Source organism: Zalophus californianus, chromosome 13 (genome assembly GCF_009762305.2).
Source record: "Zalophus californianus isolate mZalCal1 chromosome 13, mZalCal1.pri.v2, whole genome shotgun sequence".
Taxonomy (NCBI): Eukaryota; Metazoa; Chordata; class Mammalia; order Carnivora; family Otariidae; genus Zalophus; species Zalophus californianus.
This window is the reverse complement of record NC_045607.1, coordinates 68,690,836-68,712,538: the sequence shown is the minus strand read 5'-3', so window position 1 is coordinate 68,712,538 and position 21,703 is coordinate 68,690,836. Positions and strand designations below refer to the sequence as shown.

Sequence of the window (21,703 nt, the reverse complement as noted above, 5' to 3'; positions counted from 1 at the left end):
AAAAACCTACAGCAAATATCATTCTCAATGAGGAAAAGCTGAGAGCTTTTTCCCTAAGGTCAGGAATGCGGCAGGGATGTCCACTCTCACCACTGCTATTCAACATAGTATTAGAAGTCCTAGCCACAGCAATCAGACAACACAAAGAAATCAAAGGCATCCAAATCGGCAAAGAGGAAGTCAAACTCTCACTCTTTGCAGATGATATGATACTGTATGTGGAAAACCCAAAAGACTCCACCCCAAAACTGCTAGAACTCATACAGGAATTCAGTAAAGTAGCAGGATATAATATCAATGCACAGAAATCAGTGGCATTCCTATACACCACCACCAAGACAGAAGAGAGACAAATCAATGAGTCGATCCAATTTAAATTGCACCCAAAACAGTAAGATACCTAGGAATAAATTTAACCAAAGAGGCAAAGGATCTGTACTCAGAAAAGTATAAAATACTCATGAAAGAAATTGAAGAAGACACAAAGAAATGGAAAAACGTTCCATGCTCATGGATTGGAAGAACAAACATTGTGAAGATGTCAATGCTACCTAGAGCAATCTACACATTCAATGCAATCCCCATCAAAATACCATCCACCTTTTTCAAAGAAATGGAACAAATAATTCTAAAATTTGTATGGAACCAGAAGAGACCCCGAATAGCCAGAGGAATATTGAAAAAGAAAAGCAAAGGGGGAGGCATCACAATTCCGGACTTCCAGCTCTATTACCAAGCTGTCATCATCAAGACAGTATGGTACTGGCACAAAAACAGACACATAGATCAATGGAACAGAACAGAGAGCCCAGAAATGGACCCTCAACTCTATGGTCAACTCATCTTTGACAAAGCAGGAAAGAATGTCCAATGGAAAAAAGACAGTCTCTTCAACAAATGGTGTTGGGAATATTGGACAGCCACATGCAGAAGAATGAAACTGGACCATTTCCTTACACCACACACAAAAAGAGACTCCAAATGGTTGAAAGACCTAAACGTGAGACAGGAGTCCATCCAAATCCTAAAGGAGAATACAGGCAGCAACCTCTTCGACCTCAGCCACAGTAACTTATTCCTAGAAACATCGCCAAAGGCACGGGAAGCCAGGACAAAAATGAACTATTGGGATTTCATCAAGATAAAAAGCTTTTGCACAGCAAAAGAAACAGTCCACAAAACCAAAAGACAACCGACAGAATGGGAGAAAATATCTGCAAATGACATATCAGATAAAGGGCTAGTATCCAAAATCTATAAAGAACTTATCAAACTCAACACCCAAAGAACAAATAATCCAATCAAGAAGTGGGCAGAAGACATGAACAGACATTTTTCCAAAGAAGACATCCAAATGGCCAACAGACACATGAAAAAGTGCTCAACATCGCTTGGCATCGGGGAAATCCAAATCAAAACCTCAATGAGATACCACCTCACACCTGTCATAATGGCTAAAATTAACAAGTCGGGAAACGACAGATGTTGGCGGGGATGCGGAGAAAGGGGAACCCTCCTACACTGTTGGTGGGAATGCAACTGGTGCAACCACTCTGGAAAACAGTATGGAGGTTCCTCAAACAGTTGAAAATAGAGGTACTATACGATCCAGCAATTGCACTACTGGGTATTTACCACAAAGATACAAATGTAGGGACCCGAAGGGGTACGTGCACCCCAATGTTTATAGCAGCAACGTCCACAATAGCCAAACTGTGGAAAGAGCCAAGATGTCCATCGACAGATGAATGGATAAAGAAGAAGTGGTATATATACACAATGGAATATTATGCAGCCATCAAAAGGAATGAGATCTTGCCATTTGCAACGACGTGGATGGAACTGGAGGGTGTTATGCTGAGTGAAATAAGTCAATCAGAGAAAAACATGTATCATATGACCTCACTGATATGAGGAATTCTTAATCTCAGGAAACAAACTGAGGGTTGCTGGAGTGGTGGGGGGTGGGAGGGATTGGGTGGCTGGGTGATAGACATTGGGGAGGGTATGTGCTATGGTGAGCACTGTGAATTGTACAAGACTGATGAATCACGGATCTGTACTTCTGAAACAAATAATGCAATATATGTTAAGAAAAAAAAAAGAAGAAGAAGATAGCAGGAGGGGAAGAATGAAGGGGAGTAAGTCGGAGGGGGAGACGAACCATGAGAGACGATGGACTCTGAAAAACAAACTGAGGGTTCTAGAGGGGAGGGGGCGTGGGGGGATGGGTTAGCCTGGTGATGGGTATTAAAGAGGGCACATTCTGCATGGAGCACTGGGTGTTAATGCACAAACAATGAATCACGGAACACTATATCAAAAACTAATGATGTAATGTATGGTGATTAACAAAGCAATAAAAAATTATTTAAAAAAATATATAAAAATATTTTGAGCCACAAAATATTAATATTTGCATATTGTCCCTAGTTGAGAACATATCCAATTATATACTATTGTGTTAACTTCGAATTGGAGACACCAGTATGAACTTATGCTTGGTTAGTATGAATACAGCTGGAAACCTATATTCATCAATGTCTGTATATAACACAGGTTAGTACACACACAGGTCTCTTTACTCTGCAGCTGATATAGGGCCCAGCAACAACACACCTAATACCCAGATCTTGGCTTAATACCACTCTCCAATTAAAAAAAAAAAAAAAGAAATGGTTGATTGGGTGATTCTAGGATTGGAACAGGATATACAAGAGATGAGCCCACAGCATCTTTTGGTGCCAGATGGTATAACAAAGTGCCCAAAAAGGGGGCAGGGGCACAATGCTGGGGATGTGACCAAAGTTGGAACAATGGGAGCAAAAATTAGAATAGTACTGGATTATAACCCAAAGTCCATATTGATATAAATAACTTGGTAGTTACGAAGAGCCAGCTCTCCTGTGCAGGAAAATTCCCAACAGCTGATACAGACACTCTGCCCTTAGGAAATGGAGCATAACTCCCCAATCTTTAGGTGTAGGCTGTACATGCTGACTTCCTTCCTAAGACTATAGTACAGAGGGAGAAATACCAGAGTAACTTTGTGGTGAAGAAACCAGACAAAACTTACCTCAGCAAGGTAATCAAGATTAACATCAACAGCGACAGGTCATATGGATGGTATGTGCCCCTGATACAAAGTAATGAAAGTGGCACTTTACCTCTGTGGCCTTCCTCCCAGAAATGTGCTGTCCCAGTTTAACCATGAAAAAAACACCAAATAAATCCCAACCGGAAAACATTCTACAAAACACCTGACCAGCACTCCTTAAAACTAACAAGATTATAAAAAATAAGTCTGAGAAACGGTCATAGCCAAGAGGACGCTAGGAAAACATGAACAGATGGATTGTGGGGTCCTGAAAAAGAAAAAGGACATTAGGGGAAAACTGAGGAAACACAGATAAAGTAGGAACTTTAGTTAATAATGATGTATCCATACTGGTTCATTAACTGTGCCAAATAACACTCAATGTCAAGTGTTAACAGTAGGGAAACTGGGTCTGCAGTATACAGGAACTCTTATAATAATTCTGTAAAACTGAAACTTCCAAAATTTAAGATTCATTTTTTAAAAAGAAAAAGAAACTGAACTGGAGGACGCCCAGCCAGTATCAGAGAGTTGTTGATGGAGCTCATCACTAACTCAGACTGAGTCCCCATTTAGCTAAAATATTCTGAAGCATCACTGCACATTTCAGCCTAGAATTTAAGAGTATCTTGGGTGTCAGGGTTGTAAAGTAATTGAGAGAATTACCCACTTGTACACATAAGGAAGCTGGGAAGGTGACCAGGGTCAGAGAGAGAGAGAGTGATAAGGCTGAAAGCAGAAGCCCAACTTGGGGTTTCCTGGCTCTGCGCCGCACTCTCTTCTGGGTCACGGGCCCTTCAGAGCCAGCTGTGCAGCACTCAGCCCCTAACTTTGTAATGTGACCTGCAGTTCAAAGGACTCTGTGGGCCTCTGTGAACCACACGCAGAGAAGGGCATCAGGTATTGCAGAGAGTGAAAGACAGACTTCTGGACCTTGGACAGCATACAGATCAAGAGAAGACTCGCTGAAAAGTTCATTTAAATAAAATTCTCACAAACATGCAAGTCACAGGTGGTAGACTAGCCCACAGTAGCTTAAACACAGAGACATCTATATCCTGAACATACTAAACATCCAGTTCAGTTAGCAGACAGTATCCCAGAAGCTCAGTACCAGCCAATGAACAGGGACATAGCCATTCCTGAACCTTTAAAAACCTACAAATGGGAAATCTGTACTGTTTTCACCTGCTCTCAGCCCTGCCAAAATCAAGTATAAAGAGCCTCTCTCTCCCAGCCTTGCGGGTGAAAGCCAGCTTTCCACATTCCAGCTCCACAGCAGGAAGGGAACAACCTCAGAACGAAGCTCAAATCCTGCGACTCAGGTCACGTGGACAGTGACGGTGTGACTTCCCGAAGGCCTCAGGTGAGCTTCTGCTTACATGCACATGGTAACCATTCAGTCATCAACTAGAGCTACAACGTAGAGACACACAGCACCTGCTGCCAGGGTTATTCTAACCGGTGCGATCGATGGGTGGAGTACTGTAAATGGAATGTATGCCATACGGCAATCTATGAAGGTGGACGACCCGATCGTCCAGGACGCCAAGCATCAGAGCAGTGCTGTTCTATTCCAGTAACAGCTTTTGCAAACTATTTCCTCATGGAGTGGAGAGGAGATGACAAGCAGTTCACGTGAGAAACCAACCCTAAGTGCTCTGGGGAGAAAGCCTGCAAGGCAGTATGTGGACCAAGAACGACCAAGAACAGTGATCACTTAGTAATGTCTGCCACAGGTGTAGGAGTGAGAAGCGGGGACACTGATACGGAAGAACTAACCTCTGCCAATCAGGAAACCTGCCCTTGGGGCGCCTGGGTGGCTCAGTTGGTTAAGCGACTGCCTTCAGCTCAGGTCATGATCCTGGAGTCCTGGGATCGAGTCCCGCATCGGGCTCCCTGCTCGGCGGGGAGTCTGCTTCTCCCTCTGACCCTCTTCCCTCTCGTGCTCTCTATCTCTCATTCTCTCTCTCTCAAATGGATAAATAAAATCTTTAAAAAAAAAAAAAAAAAAAGGAAACCTGCCCTTGCTGTCAGCTCTTTGACTCCCAGCACTGCCTTCTAAAAAGGCTTTAGACCCGACAGGATGCTTTCACAGAGGGTGTGCAGGGAAGCTTCTGATGTCCCACAAACTGAATGCACAACTTTGCAGATATTGCTAACAAGGGGTCCGTACCTTTTATCAGATTCTCAAAAAGGGTCTATAATCCAAAGGCAGTAAGAATAACTCTTTCAAGCTTCCAGCATTCCATGAACACCATCCCCAGGAAACACGCTGTATCCGGTATAACACTTTGGGGACAACTACCTCAATACTGACATCAGTCAGAAAGAGTTTCAATCTAGCCATCAACCTCCTAAGAGTTTCAATCTAGCCATCAACCTCCTAAGAGAAAGAGTTTCAATCTAGCCATCAACCTCCTATGAGTCCAGCATGCCTAGCCATTCTGCTGTCTGCCCCAACATGGGGAGCAGGGCCACCCTCCCCATCACCGGGCCTGGTGGACTGCTGATTTCCAGCTAGGTGAACATCTTCTGAGTCAATATTTATCAAGTGAGGCCATTAAAGGCTTATCCTATTTGAATGAATGGAAGGGAAAGGTGTGTGAAGGTATCTTCTAAGGATGAATGATAATTAGACTGGGGCCGTCTTCATTTTTGTCTAAATGTACCTCGTTGATTACTAGCCTAGCTCAGGGATTCTCAACTGAAGACTACCATGTTTGAGGCCAGAGAAAACTCTGTTATGGGGCCTGCCCTGTGCATTGCAGGATGCTGGCCGCAGGTCTCCGGACATTGCCAAAGGTCTCCTGGGAGCAAAATCGCCACCCAAAATTGAGAACCACTGGCCTAGCTGAAGAAGGTTCCAAATGCATATTTTCTAATTACGTTTCCCTTTGTATTGACTGTTGGTGCATGTCCTCTGCATATTTATATATTTGGGGCTTCCTGGTTTTAGTAGTATTTGGTTTTAAAGTGATCAGGAAGATATCACAGTGAGTGGACAATCTTTTGGAAGGACCTCAGAATCCCAATGAGGGCAGTGGGGTGAGGAAACTCATTCAGAAGGCAACTAGGCAATTTATGACACTGAACCTACAGCCAAGTCCTGTTTTAGAAGGAAATAATCCAAAATAATAATCTTTAAAAATTACACACAGTGATATCAGGCTAGTTATAATAATCAAAACTCAGAAGTAACCTAATTATCCAAAACAGGGAAATCATGAATTAAATTCCATGCCTCCACAGTATTAACCAGCCATTTTTAATGATACATTTTGGAGCAGTATGGACTTTTATTTATACATAACACAGGTGAAGTGGAAAACAATGATTTAAAAATGTTACCAGTGACTGCAATGATGTGAAAAATCCATATGACCTTGGAAAACGGACTAGGGAGAAGTCAGCAAATGGAAAAGAGGAATGGGCTCACAGGTGGCTGGTTGCCTGAATCCCAGACCCCCCGTGCCTGAGCCATGCTGCTTTTGGGGGAGGGGAATACACAGACTGGAATTTATTCTCCACTCTCTAAATTGGTTTTTACTATCTTACTATACGGTTTAGCTAACCTTTTGAAAGTTTATTGTTTTTTTGGTCATAAAAATACTCTGAGAAGTAAACGTGCAGGGTTTTTGTATGCAACTGAGGTTATCATCCTTTTAAAATGGACGGTCCTAACTGTAAGCTGGGGAGAGAATGGGCAGCATGGGGACTACAGTTGCTAACAACATACACCTCGAATGTGCTGAAAGCGTAGATCCTAAGTGTTCTCACCACACATGCACGAAGTTTATGGTTAATTAGCTTCATCGGGGACATGATTTCACAATGTAGAGGCATATCAAAATTTCATATTTTATACCTTAAATATACACAATGAGTATCTGTCACTCATACTTCAATAAAGCTGAAAAATAAAAGTGCTCTATTCTCACGGCAGAAATCTGGAAAGACACTAGAAGTCTCAGAGAAACAGAATGTCCACATGACAACACCCAGAGATAAATCACTCATAGGATGCCAAGACGCCTTTCAGTCTAGGAGGTGGACATGGGGCGTGTCTGAGCACTTCCGTGCTCAGATATTTTTAAAGGCTTTCCATTATTGACTTAACCGGTACACCTGCATTTTAAAACTTAAAGTGACTTTACAAAGCATGTTGATAAATCATTTCCTGCTCAGGAACACCACCCTCTTGTGTATCCTGTATCATGAGCCACTGGCTAACCCTCTTGCCCAGCTTTCTGAGGCACGGCTCACGCGTACAGAATAAAGTGCACCGGGCCTCCTGCAGAGCACCAACGTGCCAGGACCAGAAGGGTGGGCGCAGCGCACACCCACCCCCCCGGCTCACCCCCACGGCAGCCCCCCAGGGGTGTGCCCCACACGCGGAGGCATACTTACAGGTCGTAGGAGAACTTCCGCTCCAGGTTGGTCTGGTTCCTCTGGAACTGGAGCACATCCTGCTGCAGCCTGCCGTAGTTCTTCTGCAGGGCCTTCAACTGGTCTGAGGCAAGAGGACGACCCAGAATCCGGCAGGTCGCGGGCATGACCATCATGACAACAGCAGACGCGTCAGAACACAGTGGGCAATGGCACACAGGAGGGTAAGGGTGGGGAGGAGAGAGGGATGAGAACATTCCAGAACCGTGGAGGAGCCTTGGGAATCTGCAACCCAACTGGAACCTGCACCCTCTTTTCCAAACCTCTCTCTTAAATCGATTTTTTGACCTCTGACCTTTAAAATGCGTTCAGAGGTTCTGTTCGGGTGTTTCTTAGACATCCTAAACCCTGAGCTGTCCCACCGTGTCCCCTGGTCCCCAGCAGACTTACCCTTCAGCCTGTGAAACACGGATATCAACATCTGCTCAGGTAAGCAGCCACTCATGGCGGACCCCCGTCCTGGGCCACCAGGTTACCTACCAGCCGCCCCCTCCTCCCACTCGTCCACACCGGCCATTCCCGGAGGCCTGTGCTCATCCAATCACCCCACCTCCCCTGCCCCCATCTGGGAAACGGCAGCCTCCCTGAGGAGATTCATCAGCCAGCCCTGCTGCCCTGGCCTCTCGGCTCCTAAAAGCCTTGCAGAAATAGCAGCCGCTGACTAAGCGCCAGACCAAGGCTGCCACAGAGGTGACAGCAGAGTGGCCACAAGGCCGCCACTGGGGCCTGGGACTCAGCTCCGGACACACACCCGCATCCCCGAGGTTTGTCCCTGTAACTCTACACCTACAGGGCTCTCTAGGGGGAAAATGAAATGAAAGTGAAGGACTCAATGAAATGCCAAACACACAGCAACAAGGCTCCATCTCATAAGCAGTTCTAGGAGATGCTTGAAGAGTTAAAACTCTGGGGTCGTAGAACCACCTGGGGCGCTGGAGGCTGAGGCAGGGGACTGACTACAAAAGGTTGGGGGGGCACTTCCTGGAGGGACAGGGTCTGGTCGTGGCTGTGGTGGTCCAGGGGACTGTGCATTTGTCCAAACACAGAACTCTATACCACAAAGGGTACACTTTAGTAGGTGTAAGTTACACCTCAATAATGACTGCACATTAAGAAAACTCCCACAAGCAAACCAAGTATGGGGTGAGGGGATACTGCTCGGCAACAGAAGGAATAATCTGACATCCACAACGTGGATGCATCTCAAAAGGCCAGACAAGAAAGGGGAGCTCTACAAAGCCCCCAGCAGTCCAGTGACCCATGTAACTTTGTATAACCCTGAATCTCCCCTACTCATAGTCTTAGAACCAGATGTGGAATGAGAATCCTAGGCCAGCACTGTCCAGCGGAACTATAAGGCAAGCCACGTAGATAATTTTTCTAGCAACCACATTTCTAAGATCTAAACCAGGTGTATTATTACTTTTAATAATACATTTGATTGAACTCGACAGCTATGCAACATTATCGTGCTAACACACAATGAATATAAAAAAATTATGAACGAGATATTTTATATTCTTTCATACTATGTCTCTGAAATCTGGTGTGTACAATTAGAGCCTATCTCAATCCAGACGTTAAATCTGCACTGGGAATGCTTGATCCGAATTTAGGTTTCATCAAATGTACAGTTAAAAAGTAGACTAATATATAAGTTGTAAATGCTTAGTGCTCCCAACAGAGTCGAGTTTCAGTCTCTAACTTAAATCACTGAAAATTACACAAAAATTTAAAATCCAGTTCCATCCCACTAGCCACGTTTCAGGGGTTCACTGGCCACATGGCTCGTGGCCACCACTCTGGATGGTACGGCTCTAGACAGACCTTCCCGTCCCAGAGGCAGAAGTGAGGATGGGGGGCCCATGGGAGCTTCCTACCCCCGGCAAAGGCCGGCCTCATGAGACCCCCTTTCACCAGGCCCCAGGACCACCCAGGGCCTGCGGAGCCCCTCAGTCAGAGCGGAAGGGGGAGCCGACCACAGAGGGGCTCACCCCGTGACTGCCCTCATCACCGCTGCTTCCCAAGGCCCGACAGAAACCAGCCCTGGCTGCCAAACTGAATCAGGACAGGAAAGAAGTGGAATTAAATTGGACTAGATAATTTTTATAATTTTCATTAGGGAAATCTGAATTCAGGGTGGCCCATTTAAAAGAAATCCTATATATACTACACATATTTTATATGTATGTGATAGGTGATCTGTTCTGTATACTTCTTAACCTATCAAAAACTGAGAATCTGAATTCTGTACCTAACACCTTACAATGTGTTCAGCAACATTTTTAAAAGGAAAAAGCTCTTTAAGGAACTGTAATTTGGCAAGAAGAATAAAGATTGCTCAATTACTCGTGATCCTACCCATCATTAGATTAGAAGGAGAGCCACTAGAGAGGGACAAGAGGAAAGGCGGGCTTTTCCTAAAAGGCCTAACATCTGGTGTAAAGGAGGGGATGAGAACTCACCTTGCAGGCTTCTGATGAGCCTCTCACCTGTGGTGATATTATTCACCAAAACGGCCTGTAAGGAAGATAAACACAGAATGAAACGTGCCTGCAAACTAACAACTTAGAAGAGCCTTGATAAGATGTTCCCGTTGGGAAAAGGGAGCAGCAACAGCCCCGCCCCACCTGCCGCACCCCAGCAGCTGTTGGAGGGACTGGGCACAGCTCTCCCGCTGAGCTCTCAGATACCGCTGCAGCCAGAAAAGGTGCTCACACGGTGAGAGGTTTGCTGTCCCAACAACAGCCTATAACCTGAGCAAGGGCTAAATGGATCCTCTCGCTGTTTTCGCCCCAGACATGCTCCCCTCCACGAAAGCTGGACTTTCTCTGGGGGGCCGGGCGCGGTCACATCCTGAGCCACAGGCCCGACTGCACCCCAGGGTGGGGAGCAGAGCAGAGGAAGGGCTCCTTACTGCCGGTGGGGGTGGGGGTGGGGGACAGAGGGGCTCACACGAAGTGACAACAAGCTGGGGAGGCTGAAAACAGAGGAAGAGGAAGGAACAACACAGGACTCAGCGAACAGTGAAAACCGAGGGAAAAGTGAGGAAAGGGAGTGTGGAGCGTATGTCACAAGCAGCCCGTGCGCATGAGCGAGTGGTCACGGTCTCCAGGTGCCCTTCTGAGCTCTGCAGTCCGCTCGCTCGCTTACTCCTCACCCCGGGTTCTAAGAGGCAGGCAGCACATTATTCCATCTTAGAGGGCAGAAAACTGAGGCACAGATTGCTTAAGAGACTCAAGGCCACAGGGCTTTCTTCACAGCCAACAGGCAAAGCCTGATCCAGAAAGCAAGCTGTTGCTCACTACTTGTTAGATCCCCTGCTGGGATCTAACCCCCCCCCCACCAGCAGGATACCAGGCTAGTGGGCTGTACCCTGAGCCTAAAGCAAACAAAAACCTGACAAAGAGGGGACTGGGATCTTCACTATTAGAGCACATCACACGGCCGCTGTTTTGTACACACAGAGCTGTGCACACCGTGAAATGTGCACATTTCATACCGTGTCATAAGCAACAAAGCTTGCAAGATACCACACCCAGGACACGCGGCCCACAACTTGGGGACACGTTTCTGCCTGGGTCCTGCCTAACGGGGGACAATGACAACTGCACCGTCTCCTACGTCTGCGCCTCTGGCTTCCTCCTAGACCTCTGTCCAGCCCTTACTTTTTCTGTGGCTTGGACAGAGCTTTCTGGAGTACAGGGGTGCACCCAGAAATGAAATGTGGCCAAACAAACCATGTTTATTTTGGGAGATCTGAGGACTCGGAACATTTCCTGGTACAAAAGAGGGAAGTGGGGCACCTGGGTGGCTGAGATGGCTAAGCGTCTGCCTTCGGCTCAGGTCATGATCCCAGGGTCCTGGGATTGAGCCCCACATCGGGCTCCTGGCTCAGCAGGGAGCCTGCTTCTCCCTCTCCCTCTGCCTTTCTCCCTGCTCATGCTATCTCTGTGTCTCAAATGAATAAAAAAAAAAAAAAAAAAGGAAGGAAGTCACAGCGATGGTATCTCAGGGAAAGATTATCAAGAGGAGTGTCTGCAGATACCCTAGTGGGCAGGGGAGAGCGGAGACCCCTCAGTGGCGCACGTAGCAGGGAGTCAGATGGGCACAGCGCAGGGAAGGCCTGCTGCACTCAGAAGAGACTTGCACAAGCTCAACACAGACACAAAAGACCACAGGATCCCACGGTCCCACTTCTAAGTCTAGAGCCAAAAGAACTCAAAGCAGAACCCTGAAGAGATGTTCACCCCTGTGGGTTCATAGCAGCACTACTTACAACAGCCAAGAGCTAGAAGCAACCCATCCTCAACAGATGACTGGATAAAGAGAATGTGGCAGCTACATTCAACGGAATATCATGCAGCCTTAAAAAAAAAAAAAAAAGTCTGCCATACACCGTTACAACATGGATCAACCTTGAGCACACTGTGCAATGCCACATAAGCCAGTCACAGAAGGACAAATACTGTCTGATTCCATTTGTATATACATATATACATATATATATGTACATATATATATGTATGTATGTATTTATTTTTTTTAAAGATTTTTGTTTATTTGTTTGAGAGAGAGAGAATGAGAGAGAGCACAAGAGGGAAGAGGGTCAGAGGGAGAAGCAGGCTTCCCGCTGAGCAGGGAGCCTGATGCAGGACTCGATCCCAAGACTCCAGGATCATGACCTGAGCCGAAGGCAGTCGCTTAACCAACTGAGCCACCCAGGCACCCCTATATATATATGTATTTAAAGAGAAAGCGCACATGAGCAGGGGCAGGGGAATGAGGGGAGGGGGCACAGGGAGAGAGAAACTCAAGCAGGCTCCACATCCAGCATGGAGCCCAACACGGGGCTCGATCTCATGAGCCTCAGATTGTGACCTGAGCCATAACCAGGAGCTGGAGGCTTCACCAACTGAGCCACACAGGCTCCCCCAGGACATTCTCCATCATTCCCCTTGGCCCCACTCCTAAAACCCCACACTGGAGTCTGTTAACTATCTGAGGAAATGTCTCCCACGCGACTCTAATTTTCTAAAGAAAAAATATTTTAGTTATCTTCCCCCACCTGCTTACCTGTGCATGGAAAACTACAGTCGGCACTGAAGTAAATGAGAAAAGGGTCATAAAACGCCATCAAGATCTTTCATATGCAGTTTTATATTTATTGAAAATCTTGTTAAATCATTTTCAGGGAACAATGCAAATGCTTCTAGCTTTTCGGAGATTCAAGAAAAAAATCTGCATTAAATAATACTATTTTTAAATGAATTTTATATTCTAAACAACCCTTATGTAGCTGCCACATTCTCTTTATCCAGTCATCTGTTGAGCTAATTTTTCACATTTTAGTCAGAGTGACTCTGGGCGAAGCTGCACCTCCCAGGGTGTGTGGACCGTCCCCGGGGACGCTCGCCATCACTAATGCCGCTAGAATGTAACCGGAAACTGAACTCAGAAGACTGCAGGATGAACCACCCACGCACAAGCGTATTAAAACTGTTCTGAGAAACGAGTATACTCGATCAAGCTATTTCCGCGTTAGATTCCAAGAAAAAAAAAGCTCGACGTTTAAGTAAATTTTCAAAGCAGTAATTTGACAATAAATTCTACCACTCTAAAAGCTCCATAAAATGTAAATGACTTACTTTTTAAGATCCTAACTTTTGGAAAGCTCACTGCAAGGGGGACGCAGATCACGTGATAAAGGAGAAAAGGCCCCCTCCACTGCTCTGTTTTGCTCATTGAAATAATCTGCTTTGAAGGCCAGAGGCCCCTTTCACTTAAGCCGGACTCACAGGCCCCTCAGACTATCTAACCCTTGACCCCACGGTGCCTGGAGAAGCCCTATGAAATTACCCTCCTGTTAGTGCCTTGGGGAGAGGACCTCAAAATGGAAAGCAATCTTGGTGACCTGTGAAGGACACGGAGAATGAAGGAAGAATATGAAATATTCCTTCGTCTTCCCCGTCCCCCTCACCAATTTCGGAAACCTCCCAGAGCAGCGCTAGCCAAGAGAAACGAAATGTCTGCCCTGTATGGAAGGCTCACCATTTCTAGTAGTCACATTAAAGTGAAGAGAAACAGACTGGGTAAAGGACTGGCACAGACATTCCCCCAAAGATGATACACAAATGGCCAATAAGCCCCAGAGAAATGCCCACATTCCCCAGAAACACAAATCCAAACGAGAAGACACCGTCTCACACATGCGGATGGAGCTGCAAGTTAAAAATTAATAAATAAAAAGCAAAAAGGAAAATAAGTATGGACAAGGATGTGGAGAAAGTGCAGAGAAACTGGAACCCTGAGACGCAGCTGAGGAGAACGGGAAATGGCGCTCACTCACCGTGGAAAGCGACTCAGCAGTTTCCCCAAAAGTTAAACAGTTGTCTCATGACCCAGTACTCCTCTTCCTGGGTTTATACCCAAGAGAATCACAAATATATGTTCGTCCGACACCTGTCCCCAGATGTTCGCAGCAGAATTATTCATAACTGCCAAAAGGTGGGAACAGCTCAAATGTCCATCGAGTGAAGAATGGATAAACATGGCGCAGCCATAAAGAGGAACGAGGTCCTGACACATGCCCTGAGCCCTGAAAACACTATGCTGAGTGCAAGAAGCCAGGCACAAAGGCCACAAAATGTAGGATTTTGCAGATAGGAAATGCCCAGAGCAGGCAAATCTGGAGAGACAGAAGGTAAATTAGTGGGAGCCAGGGGCGGGAGAAAGCGGAAGTGGGGAGCGCCTGCTTCATGGGTGCGGGATTTCTCTAGGGAGTGATGAAAATGTTCTGAAATGAGATGGTGCTGAAAGCTGCACCACATCATGAGCATACTGTAGGCTGCTGAATGATACACTGTAAAATGATTAACATGGTAATGCTGAGCTTATGTGAACTCTGTCCCAATAAACAAACAGGTGAAATTAAATACTGAATTTAATCTGGCATAACCAAATTATCATTTCAGGATGTCATCAACATAGAACAGTATTAATGCAATTTCTTTTTTCCATACCAAACCTTTGAAATCTAGCATATTTTTACACTTTTACAGCATATCTCAAATGTGATATTTTCAGTGCTCACCAGCCACTTGCCCATAGGGACAGCACAGACCTTGAGGAATGGGAAGGGAGGGCAGAGAGCAAGCCCGATGGCAAAGAAGTGCCAATTAACTATTTATGGTGTCCCGCTAAGATTACACACTCACACCATCACCACTCACACCACCAAAATAAGCCCTGCCACCCCAAACTCTTTACACCGACAGCCCTGGTAGGCCAAAGACTGGGAGAGGCAGGCCACTGAGATGTATGCCTGTCCTCCGGCCAAGGGGCCACAGGAAGAATTCCAGAACTCAGCAAACCTGCCCAGCATGGGCATCGGGTGTCCAGCACGAGCCTCAGCCTGGAGGCACAAAGGTGGGCCATCCACACAGCTGACCCCCACTTGCCAGACAGGCCCTCTACAGAAGGCAAAGGGAGGGGTGTGTGGGGACAGACGACAACAAGTCCCCCCAGGCTCTGGCCACAGCAGAGGGGGGCTGAGTCCCAACCCCCAGAGAAGGTCCTCAGAGAGGCTGGGCCTAAGTGCTAAGTGCCAGACCCACTCTGGGGGGTGAGAGACCCAGGACACCAGAAAGTACAGGAACTCACAGCCTGGGTGATTCTAGGTCCAGCAAATGGCAGGGGCACAGGAGTGAGTGTCTGTACGCGCATGGGGAGGAGCCGGACAGACAGAGACAGAGAGTATCAACGCAAGGACACCAGCGTGTGGGGCGCCTGGGTGGCTCAGTCGGTTAGGCGTCTGCCTTCCGCTCAGGTCATGATCCTGGGGTCCTGGGATCGAGCCCCTAGTCTGCTTCTCCCTCTCCCTCTGACCCTCCCTCCCCTTGTGCACATGCATGCTCGCTCGCTCTCTCTCACATAAATAAAATCTTAAAAAAAAACAAAGAACACTAATGTATGGAAGACATTCTGCTGCGTGAAATAAAGCCGAACAAAAGGACAAACATTGCACGATCCCACTTACATGAGAAATGCAGGGTAGTCTGATTCAGAGACAGGAGGAAAAACCGTGGTTGCCAGGCCTTGGGGGTGAGGGCATGGGCTGTTCGTGTTTAATGGGGACAGAGCTTCCCTGGAGGAGATGGGAAAGCCCTGGAGGCGGCCGGTGTGACAGGTACATAGCAACGTGAGTGTGATTCGTGCATTTCAACATGCTTAAAATGCTCATTTTATATTATGCACATTTTACCACAATAAAAACGAGAGCAAAACCCCACAAAGAGCAGGTCGGTGGGTCAGTGAAGGAGTGTGTGAGGATGTGGGGAGGGCAGGAGTGGGGTCAGAGGGGGGCCAAGGCACCGGGCAAACGGGCTCACGGGGGGGGGGCAGGAAGGTGGGTCTGGGCCGTGGCCACAGCACGATGGGTTCAAGCCAGAGCTGTGAGAGAAGGTCGTGGGGGATTAAGCCAAACTCTGTGTGAAGCTGAGGAAAAAGAACCCCACTCAGGAAAACACCCAGTTACGCACGGGGCATAGCTGCCCTACATGCCCAGAACGGCTCCTGCCAGAAGGTCCCGGCTGCCCGGGAGAAGGAACAACATGCCGGGCCCCAGCCGGCTGGGAAAGCCCCACCTGCGAATGGCTGGAGGGGCCCAGGGCTGAGGCCGGGATTCCTGGGGGCAGATCACAGTGCCCACAGCTCTGCGGGGCAAGGTCTGTGGGGTGCTTTCCATCCTGGGGATGAGCATGAGGCCCAAGGGGCGGGAGCTCTGGACCCAGAATGGTCCACACCCACCCCTGGGAAGGGGCACAAGGCTGGAGAGAGGGAAGGAGAGAAGGAGGGAAGGGGGGGATGGAAGAGGGAGGGGGGACGTGGAAGGGTGAGGGGAGGGAGATAGGGAGGGGAGGGAGGAGGGGAGGGGGGGAGGGAGAGGGGGGAGAAGGGGGGGAAGGTAGGGGGGAGGGGAGGGGCAAACTGAGGAGACGGCCCCTGCCTTGGAGCACCTGCCACACTGCCTCTTGGATCACACCCATCCACGTGCCTTCAATAATCTGGGTCAAAGAGAACTCCCAGGAGGACCTGAACAGGACACGCAGTGGGAACTCCAGAAGGTTCCTTGATGCTTCTCCAGCAGCTGACTAAGGCAGAACGAGGGACCTCCTTCTCCGTCCACAAACCCTAGATCTTTCTGTCACCAACTGCTGGCTGCCAGAGACCTTAGATCCCTTCCCCTGAGCAGCTCACATTTACCTCCCACTCTTCGCACTACCCCACCCCTCAGCTCTTCCCGGTCTCCCTTCCCGACACTTTCCAGCTTCCCAGGAAAGACAGCGCAGCTGTGAAGTGTTGCTCCGACAGAAGAGCACATGACATGGGCTTGGCTGGACCTGGACCGGGGTTGGGGGGGTGAGAGGGGAGCTGGACATCTTCTCTGTGTTCAGAGGAAGAAAAGCCCTCATGGCAGCAGAGACAGCACCAGCGATGAGGAACATTCCCCTTGTCCTAAATCTAACCAACCGAGGAACTGCCCCACTCTCCCTGCGGGGCTGGCGCGAGGGGCCGCCAGTGCTGATGCCGACCTCGCTTGGGGGGCAGGAGCAGAAGCCCTGGGCTGAACCCCTTCTGTGGGCCTTAGTTCTTCTGTTTCCAGATGGGGATCTGAACAATTTCCCCCACCCTCACCTGTGGGAAAGGCCACAGCTCTGCAAATTCTGACGTTCTGCAAACAGGGGGTCCACAGATACTCAGGGACTAAAGAGAAAACAGAACTCAAGGGCATCGGGTTACAGAGCCCACTTATTGTTCTTAAACATGAATAATCCCGGACTCCCACTGGTCCAGCCACAGGGAAAATAAATGAAAAGGTAGGAATTAACCCGAGGCCCCATCCCGTGGGGGTGGGGGTGGGGTGGAGACGGAGGCCAGCCGCTGCAGTGTGGGGACAGTGCCGGAAAGGGAGTCTGCGTTTCTCCTAACACACACTCCTTTGCATGGGCGGTAAATGACTTGCCTTTAATCACAAAGCTGTCTGAAGGCCACATCTCGTCAGTAAACCAGAGAATCTGCAATCTGAACAGACCCCCTTGTTCCCAGGGACACAGATTTTGGGCGGATGCCCCTCCCGTGCGTTCCCGTCTGCCACTGCGCAGCCCACCTGCCACTGGCCGGTGGCCACCTCCTCCCGCTGCCCGGCAATTCTCCAGACTCCTTCCCTATGGGATTTAGATTCCAATCAGACGCATTCCTGGGAGCCTGAGAGGTGGAGCAGTCAGGCAGTTGGAGGTACAGAACGGAGCCAGAAGCAGGGTGCCCCTGGCTCTGGGCTAAGGCTGCAGTGGCAGCCTCCTGGTCCAGCCATCTGGGAGCCGCCCCTGGATGGGATGCTCTTCCAGACCCTTCCTACCTCTCTGTGGGCACCGGCTTCCCTGCCCTAAGCCCTCTCTGCTTCAAAGAGCTGCAATGGTGTGTCTGCCTGCAAGTGGCCCTGACAGACCCATTGATTCGTCTTTGTCTGCCACTCAACGGGCACAGCTCGGACACCGGGCACAGCCCAGCACCCTGCAGAGTAAATAGCGAACGCACAGAAGTAAGATACGGAAAATCAGTGTGGATTAAAAACAGAAAAGCTCTTCTAGAACCTTTTGGTCTTCAATCAATCACGGCAATCAAAGATGATAAAAATCAGAGAAACTGTTTCTATCCACACAAGTCTGCTCTGGTCCCCCCTGAGAAAACCGCCTCCCCAGAAGAAAATTACCACCCTCTCAGCAAGAGAAGCCGCCCCAGAGAGAAGCAGCCAGGACACTCCGAATGCGGTAGAATTCATACAGGGGGACAGAAGGGCCCAGCAGCCCCGCGGGCCCCTCGGCAGGCCAGCCACCCCACTGTGTCTGCACCTCGGGCTCAGAGCTCACCCCGCCAGCCTGCCAGCCAGGCACTTACCGGAGGGTGGGAAAGCTCTCAGGAAACACTCGGGTAAGACAAATGACCGGACTTCTTAACGTTACCACTTCCTCTTTAGAAAGTCACTCTCGGAACTAAATGCAGCTACAGTCGCGGGGAGCGGTCCCCGCCCCAAGTCCAAACCCGGCCCAGGAACCCACGAGCCAAAGCAGGCTGGCTGGCCACCCGCACTGCCCAACAGAGGGAAAGGCCTGCTGACCGATCCCTTACAGCAGCAAAGCCCGGGCAGCAGGGGGTTCTCAGACCACACGCGCCCCTCGCGGATGCACAGGTCTGCCCGGGACTGAGGCACGGGTCACACAGGTGCGTGACAAAGGTGCTGCAGGCCACTCCTCCCTCCGCCTATACAAGCTTTCCTCTTTCTGGACACCAAACCGTTAACGCGTGGCCACCATCCCCTCCTGCTCTGCAGCCTGGCGCTCCGGCTTTTTTCCAGGTCAGCTGCTTCCCTCCCAGAATGATACAGGAGCCGTATTTCCATCATAAATGAAATGCTACTCAGATGTGATTCTTCGCACTAGTGCAGCGTTAATTTACGTATTTAACACGTAAGTGCAAAGGTGGAAAAATGGCTGCAAGAAACGGGCCAGGAAGATCACAGACACAGATGAGGAAAAGGAACTATTTTGGATTAACTCTGGAGAGCAAAAAGGCGAACACCATAGCAGGAAGCTCGGCCTTCCCTGGCTGAAGGGCCGTTCAGTCCTCGGGGGCTCTCAGGCTCCTCCTCCAAGCATTTCAGAGATGAAGAGGAACCTGCCCCTCACAGGCCTTTAGGGCCGCCTCATGGCTCTGGGGCAGCAACTAGTGGGGGGCTCAGGGGGCATCGGAGATCTTGGTAAGTCTTCAGACCCAAAAATAATAATCAGCCTTCTGACAACAAAATAAAAAGACTGAATTAAAGCACCCTGTGCCAACTTTAGGAAAGAAGCAGACCTTTACAAGTCAATCTCCATTAGCTTTTGGCAAAAACTAAAATCTAAGGATTTTTTTTTTTTAAAGATTTGAGAGAGAGCATGACAGAGAGAGAGAAAAGAGAGAGAGAGAAAGTGCGCACACAGGAGGGAGGGGCAGAGGGAGAAGCAGGCCCCTCACTGAACAGGGAGCCCGACTGATCCCAGGATCCTGGAATCATGACCTGAGCCAAAGGCAGATGCTTAACCGATTGAGTCACCCAGGCGCCCCTGAGGATCTGTTTTTACTTAGGCCCTTTAAAAACTTGTTTGATGGGAGGGATGGGGTGGCTGGGTGATAGATATTGGGGAGGGTATGTGCTACGGTGAGCGCTGTGAATTGTGCAAGACTGTTGAATCACAGATCTGTACTTCTGAAACAAATAATGCAACATATTTTGAGAAAAAAGAAAAAGAAGAAGATAACAGGAGAGGAAGAAAAGGGGAGTATGTCAGAGGGGGAGACGAACCATGAGAGATGATGGACTCTGAAAAACAAACTGAGGGTTCTAGAGGGGAGGGGGGTGGGGGGATGGGTTAGCCTGGTGATGGGCATTGAGGAGGGCACGTTCTGCATGGAGCACTGGGTGTTATGAACAAACAATGAATCATGGAACACTGCACCAAAAACTAATGATGTAATATATGGTGATTAACATAACAATAAAAAATTAAAAAAATAAATAAATAAATAAATAAATAAAAAAGCAGGTTAAGAATGACCTCCTTCCCATATAAAAAAAAAAAAAAAAACTTGTTTGATATGTAAACACGTATTTACCTGTAAAAAAAGGGGGGGGAGGCACCTGGGTGGCTCAGTCGGTTAAGCATCTGCTTTTGGCTCAGGTCATGATCCCGGGGTCCTGGGATTGAGCTCCGTGTCAGGCTCCCTGCTCAGTGGGGTCTGCTTCTCCCTCTGCTTCTGTCCCTCCCCCTGTTCTTGAGCTTGTGTGCTCTCTCACAAATAAATAAATCTTAAAAAAAAAAAAAAAAAGGATTTCACCACAAATGTGGTGGCTTGAGAATGTGACTCCAAGGCCTCGGACACTGCTCCCACAGGTGGAGCCTAATTCCCGCCCTTTTCAATTTGGGCTGGCCTTAGTGACCCGCTCCCATGAATGCCGAAGAAGCGCCCCTGTGGATTCCTGAAGCAGTCAGTAAAAGGCCTTGTGGGATGGACCGTGTACCCCCAAAACTCATGTCTACCCAGAACCTAAGAATCACCCTATTTAGAGAAAGGGTCTCTACAGATATAATCAAGGTAAAATGAAGTCCTGAGTGTGGGCTAGAGTCAGCAGGACTCAGAAGAGGAGAAGGTCCAGAGACACTGGAGCAGACGGCCAGGTGAGGGCAGGAGCAGAGGCTGAAGGGACACACCTGTGGATCAAAGGCCACAGGCAGGCACCGGGGGCCAGAATCAGTTAAGGAAGGAGCCTCCCTAGAGCCTTCAAGGGAGCACAGCCCTGCTGACACCTTGATTTTGAACTTCAGCCTCCAGAACCTGGAAAGAATACACTTTTGTTGTTTTAAGCCACCCGGTTTGTGGTACTTTGTTACATGGTAGCCCTGGGAATACAAGAGGGGACAGCGTCCTGCAGGCTCTCTCCTTCCCTCCCTGTCAGGACGGCGCCCTAGGAACCCAGCCTCCAAGCTTCAAGAGGCCTAGCAGCCCCGTGAAAGCCACACAGAAGTGTTGTGGCCTTGACCCCACCGAGATCTCGGGTCAAGGACACCAGACACACGAGTGAGGGAAGCTTCAGGCGATTCTGAGCCTCCGGGCACCCAGACAGTGAAACGTGGAACAGAGACAAGTTTCCCCTGAGCCGTCCCAACTGCAGATGTGTGTGAGCAAAATAAATGCCATCATGGTTTTAAACCCCTATGTTTTGGGGTAATTTGTGATACAACAATAGAGAAGCAGAACCCACGTCTATATAATCCTGTTCACCTGAACGACGTGTGTATCTTCAGATTCAAAACACAGTCACCTGTGCCTGTTACGGATCAAGGTGGTCTACAAAAGCTCCCTTCAGCAAACGTTTATGAAGAATATTCTTTCTGGAAGTGGTCACCTCCATGCCCCTAAGCTGAGAATGTCTGGGCTTTTAAATGATGTGCAAATACTAGATGTGTTCAAAAGTGTTGCTCATTTAAAGAAGCTCCCTCATGTTCTACCATCTTCATAACAGACATACATTTATAAAAGCTTGAGTATAACAATCATTTA

General features: G+C 48.4%; 1 protein-coding gene across 3 annotated transcripts in view; it reads right to left on the bottom strand.

Moving 5' to 3' along the window:
* GOLM1 (golgi membrane protein 1) overlaps positions 1-21,703 on the bottom strand; it is a 65,288-nt gene that overhangs the window by 24,270 nt on the left and 19,315 nt on the right. For all 3 annotated transcript variants that reach the window (XM_027614965.2, XM_027614967.2, XM_027614966.2), the window contains exons 4-5: positions 10,012-10,066; positions 7,508-7,610 (exon numbers count right to left, since the gene is read on the bottom strand). In XM_027614965.2, the coding sequence (XP_027470766.1) occupies positions 7,508-7,610; positions 10,012-10,066 (158 nt within the window). The remainder of the gene's footprint in view (positions 1-7,507; positions 7,611-10,011; positions 10,067-21,703) is intronic.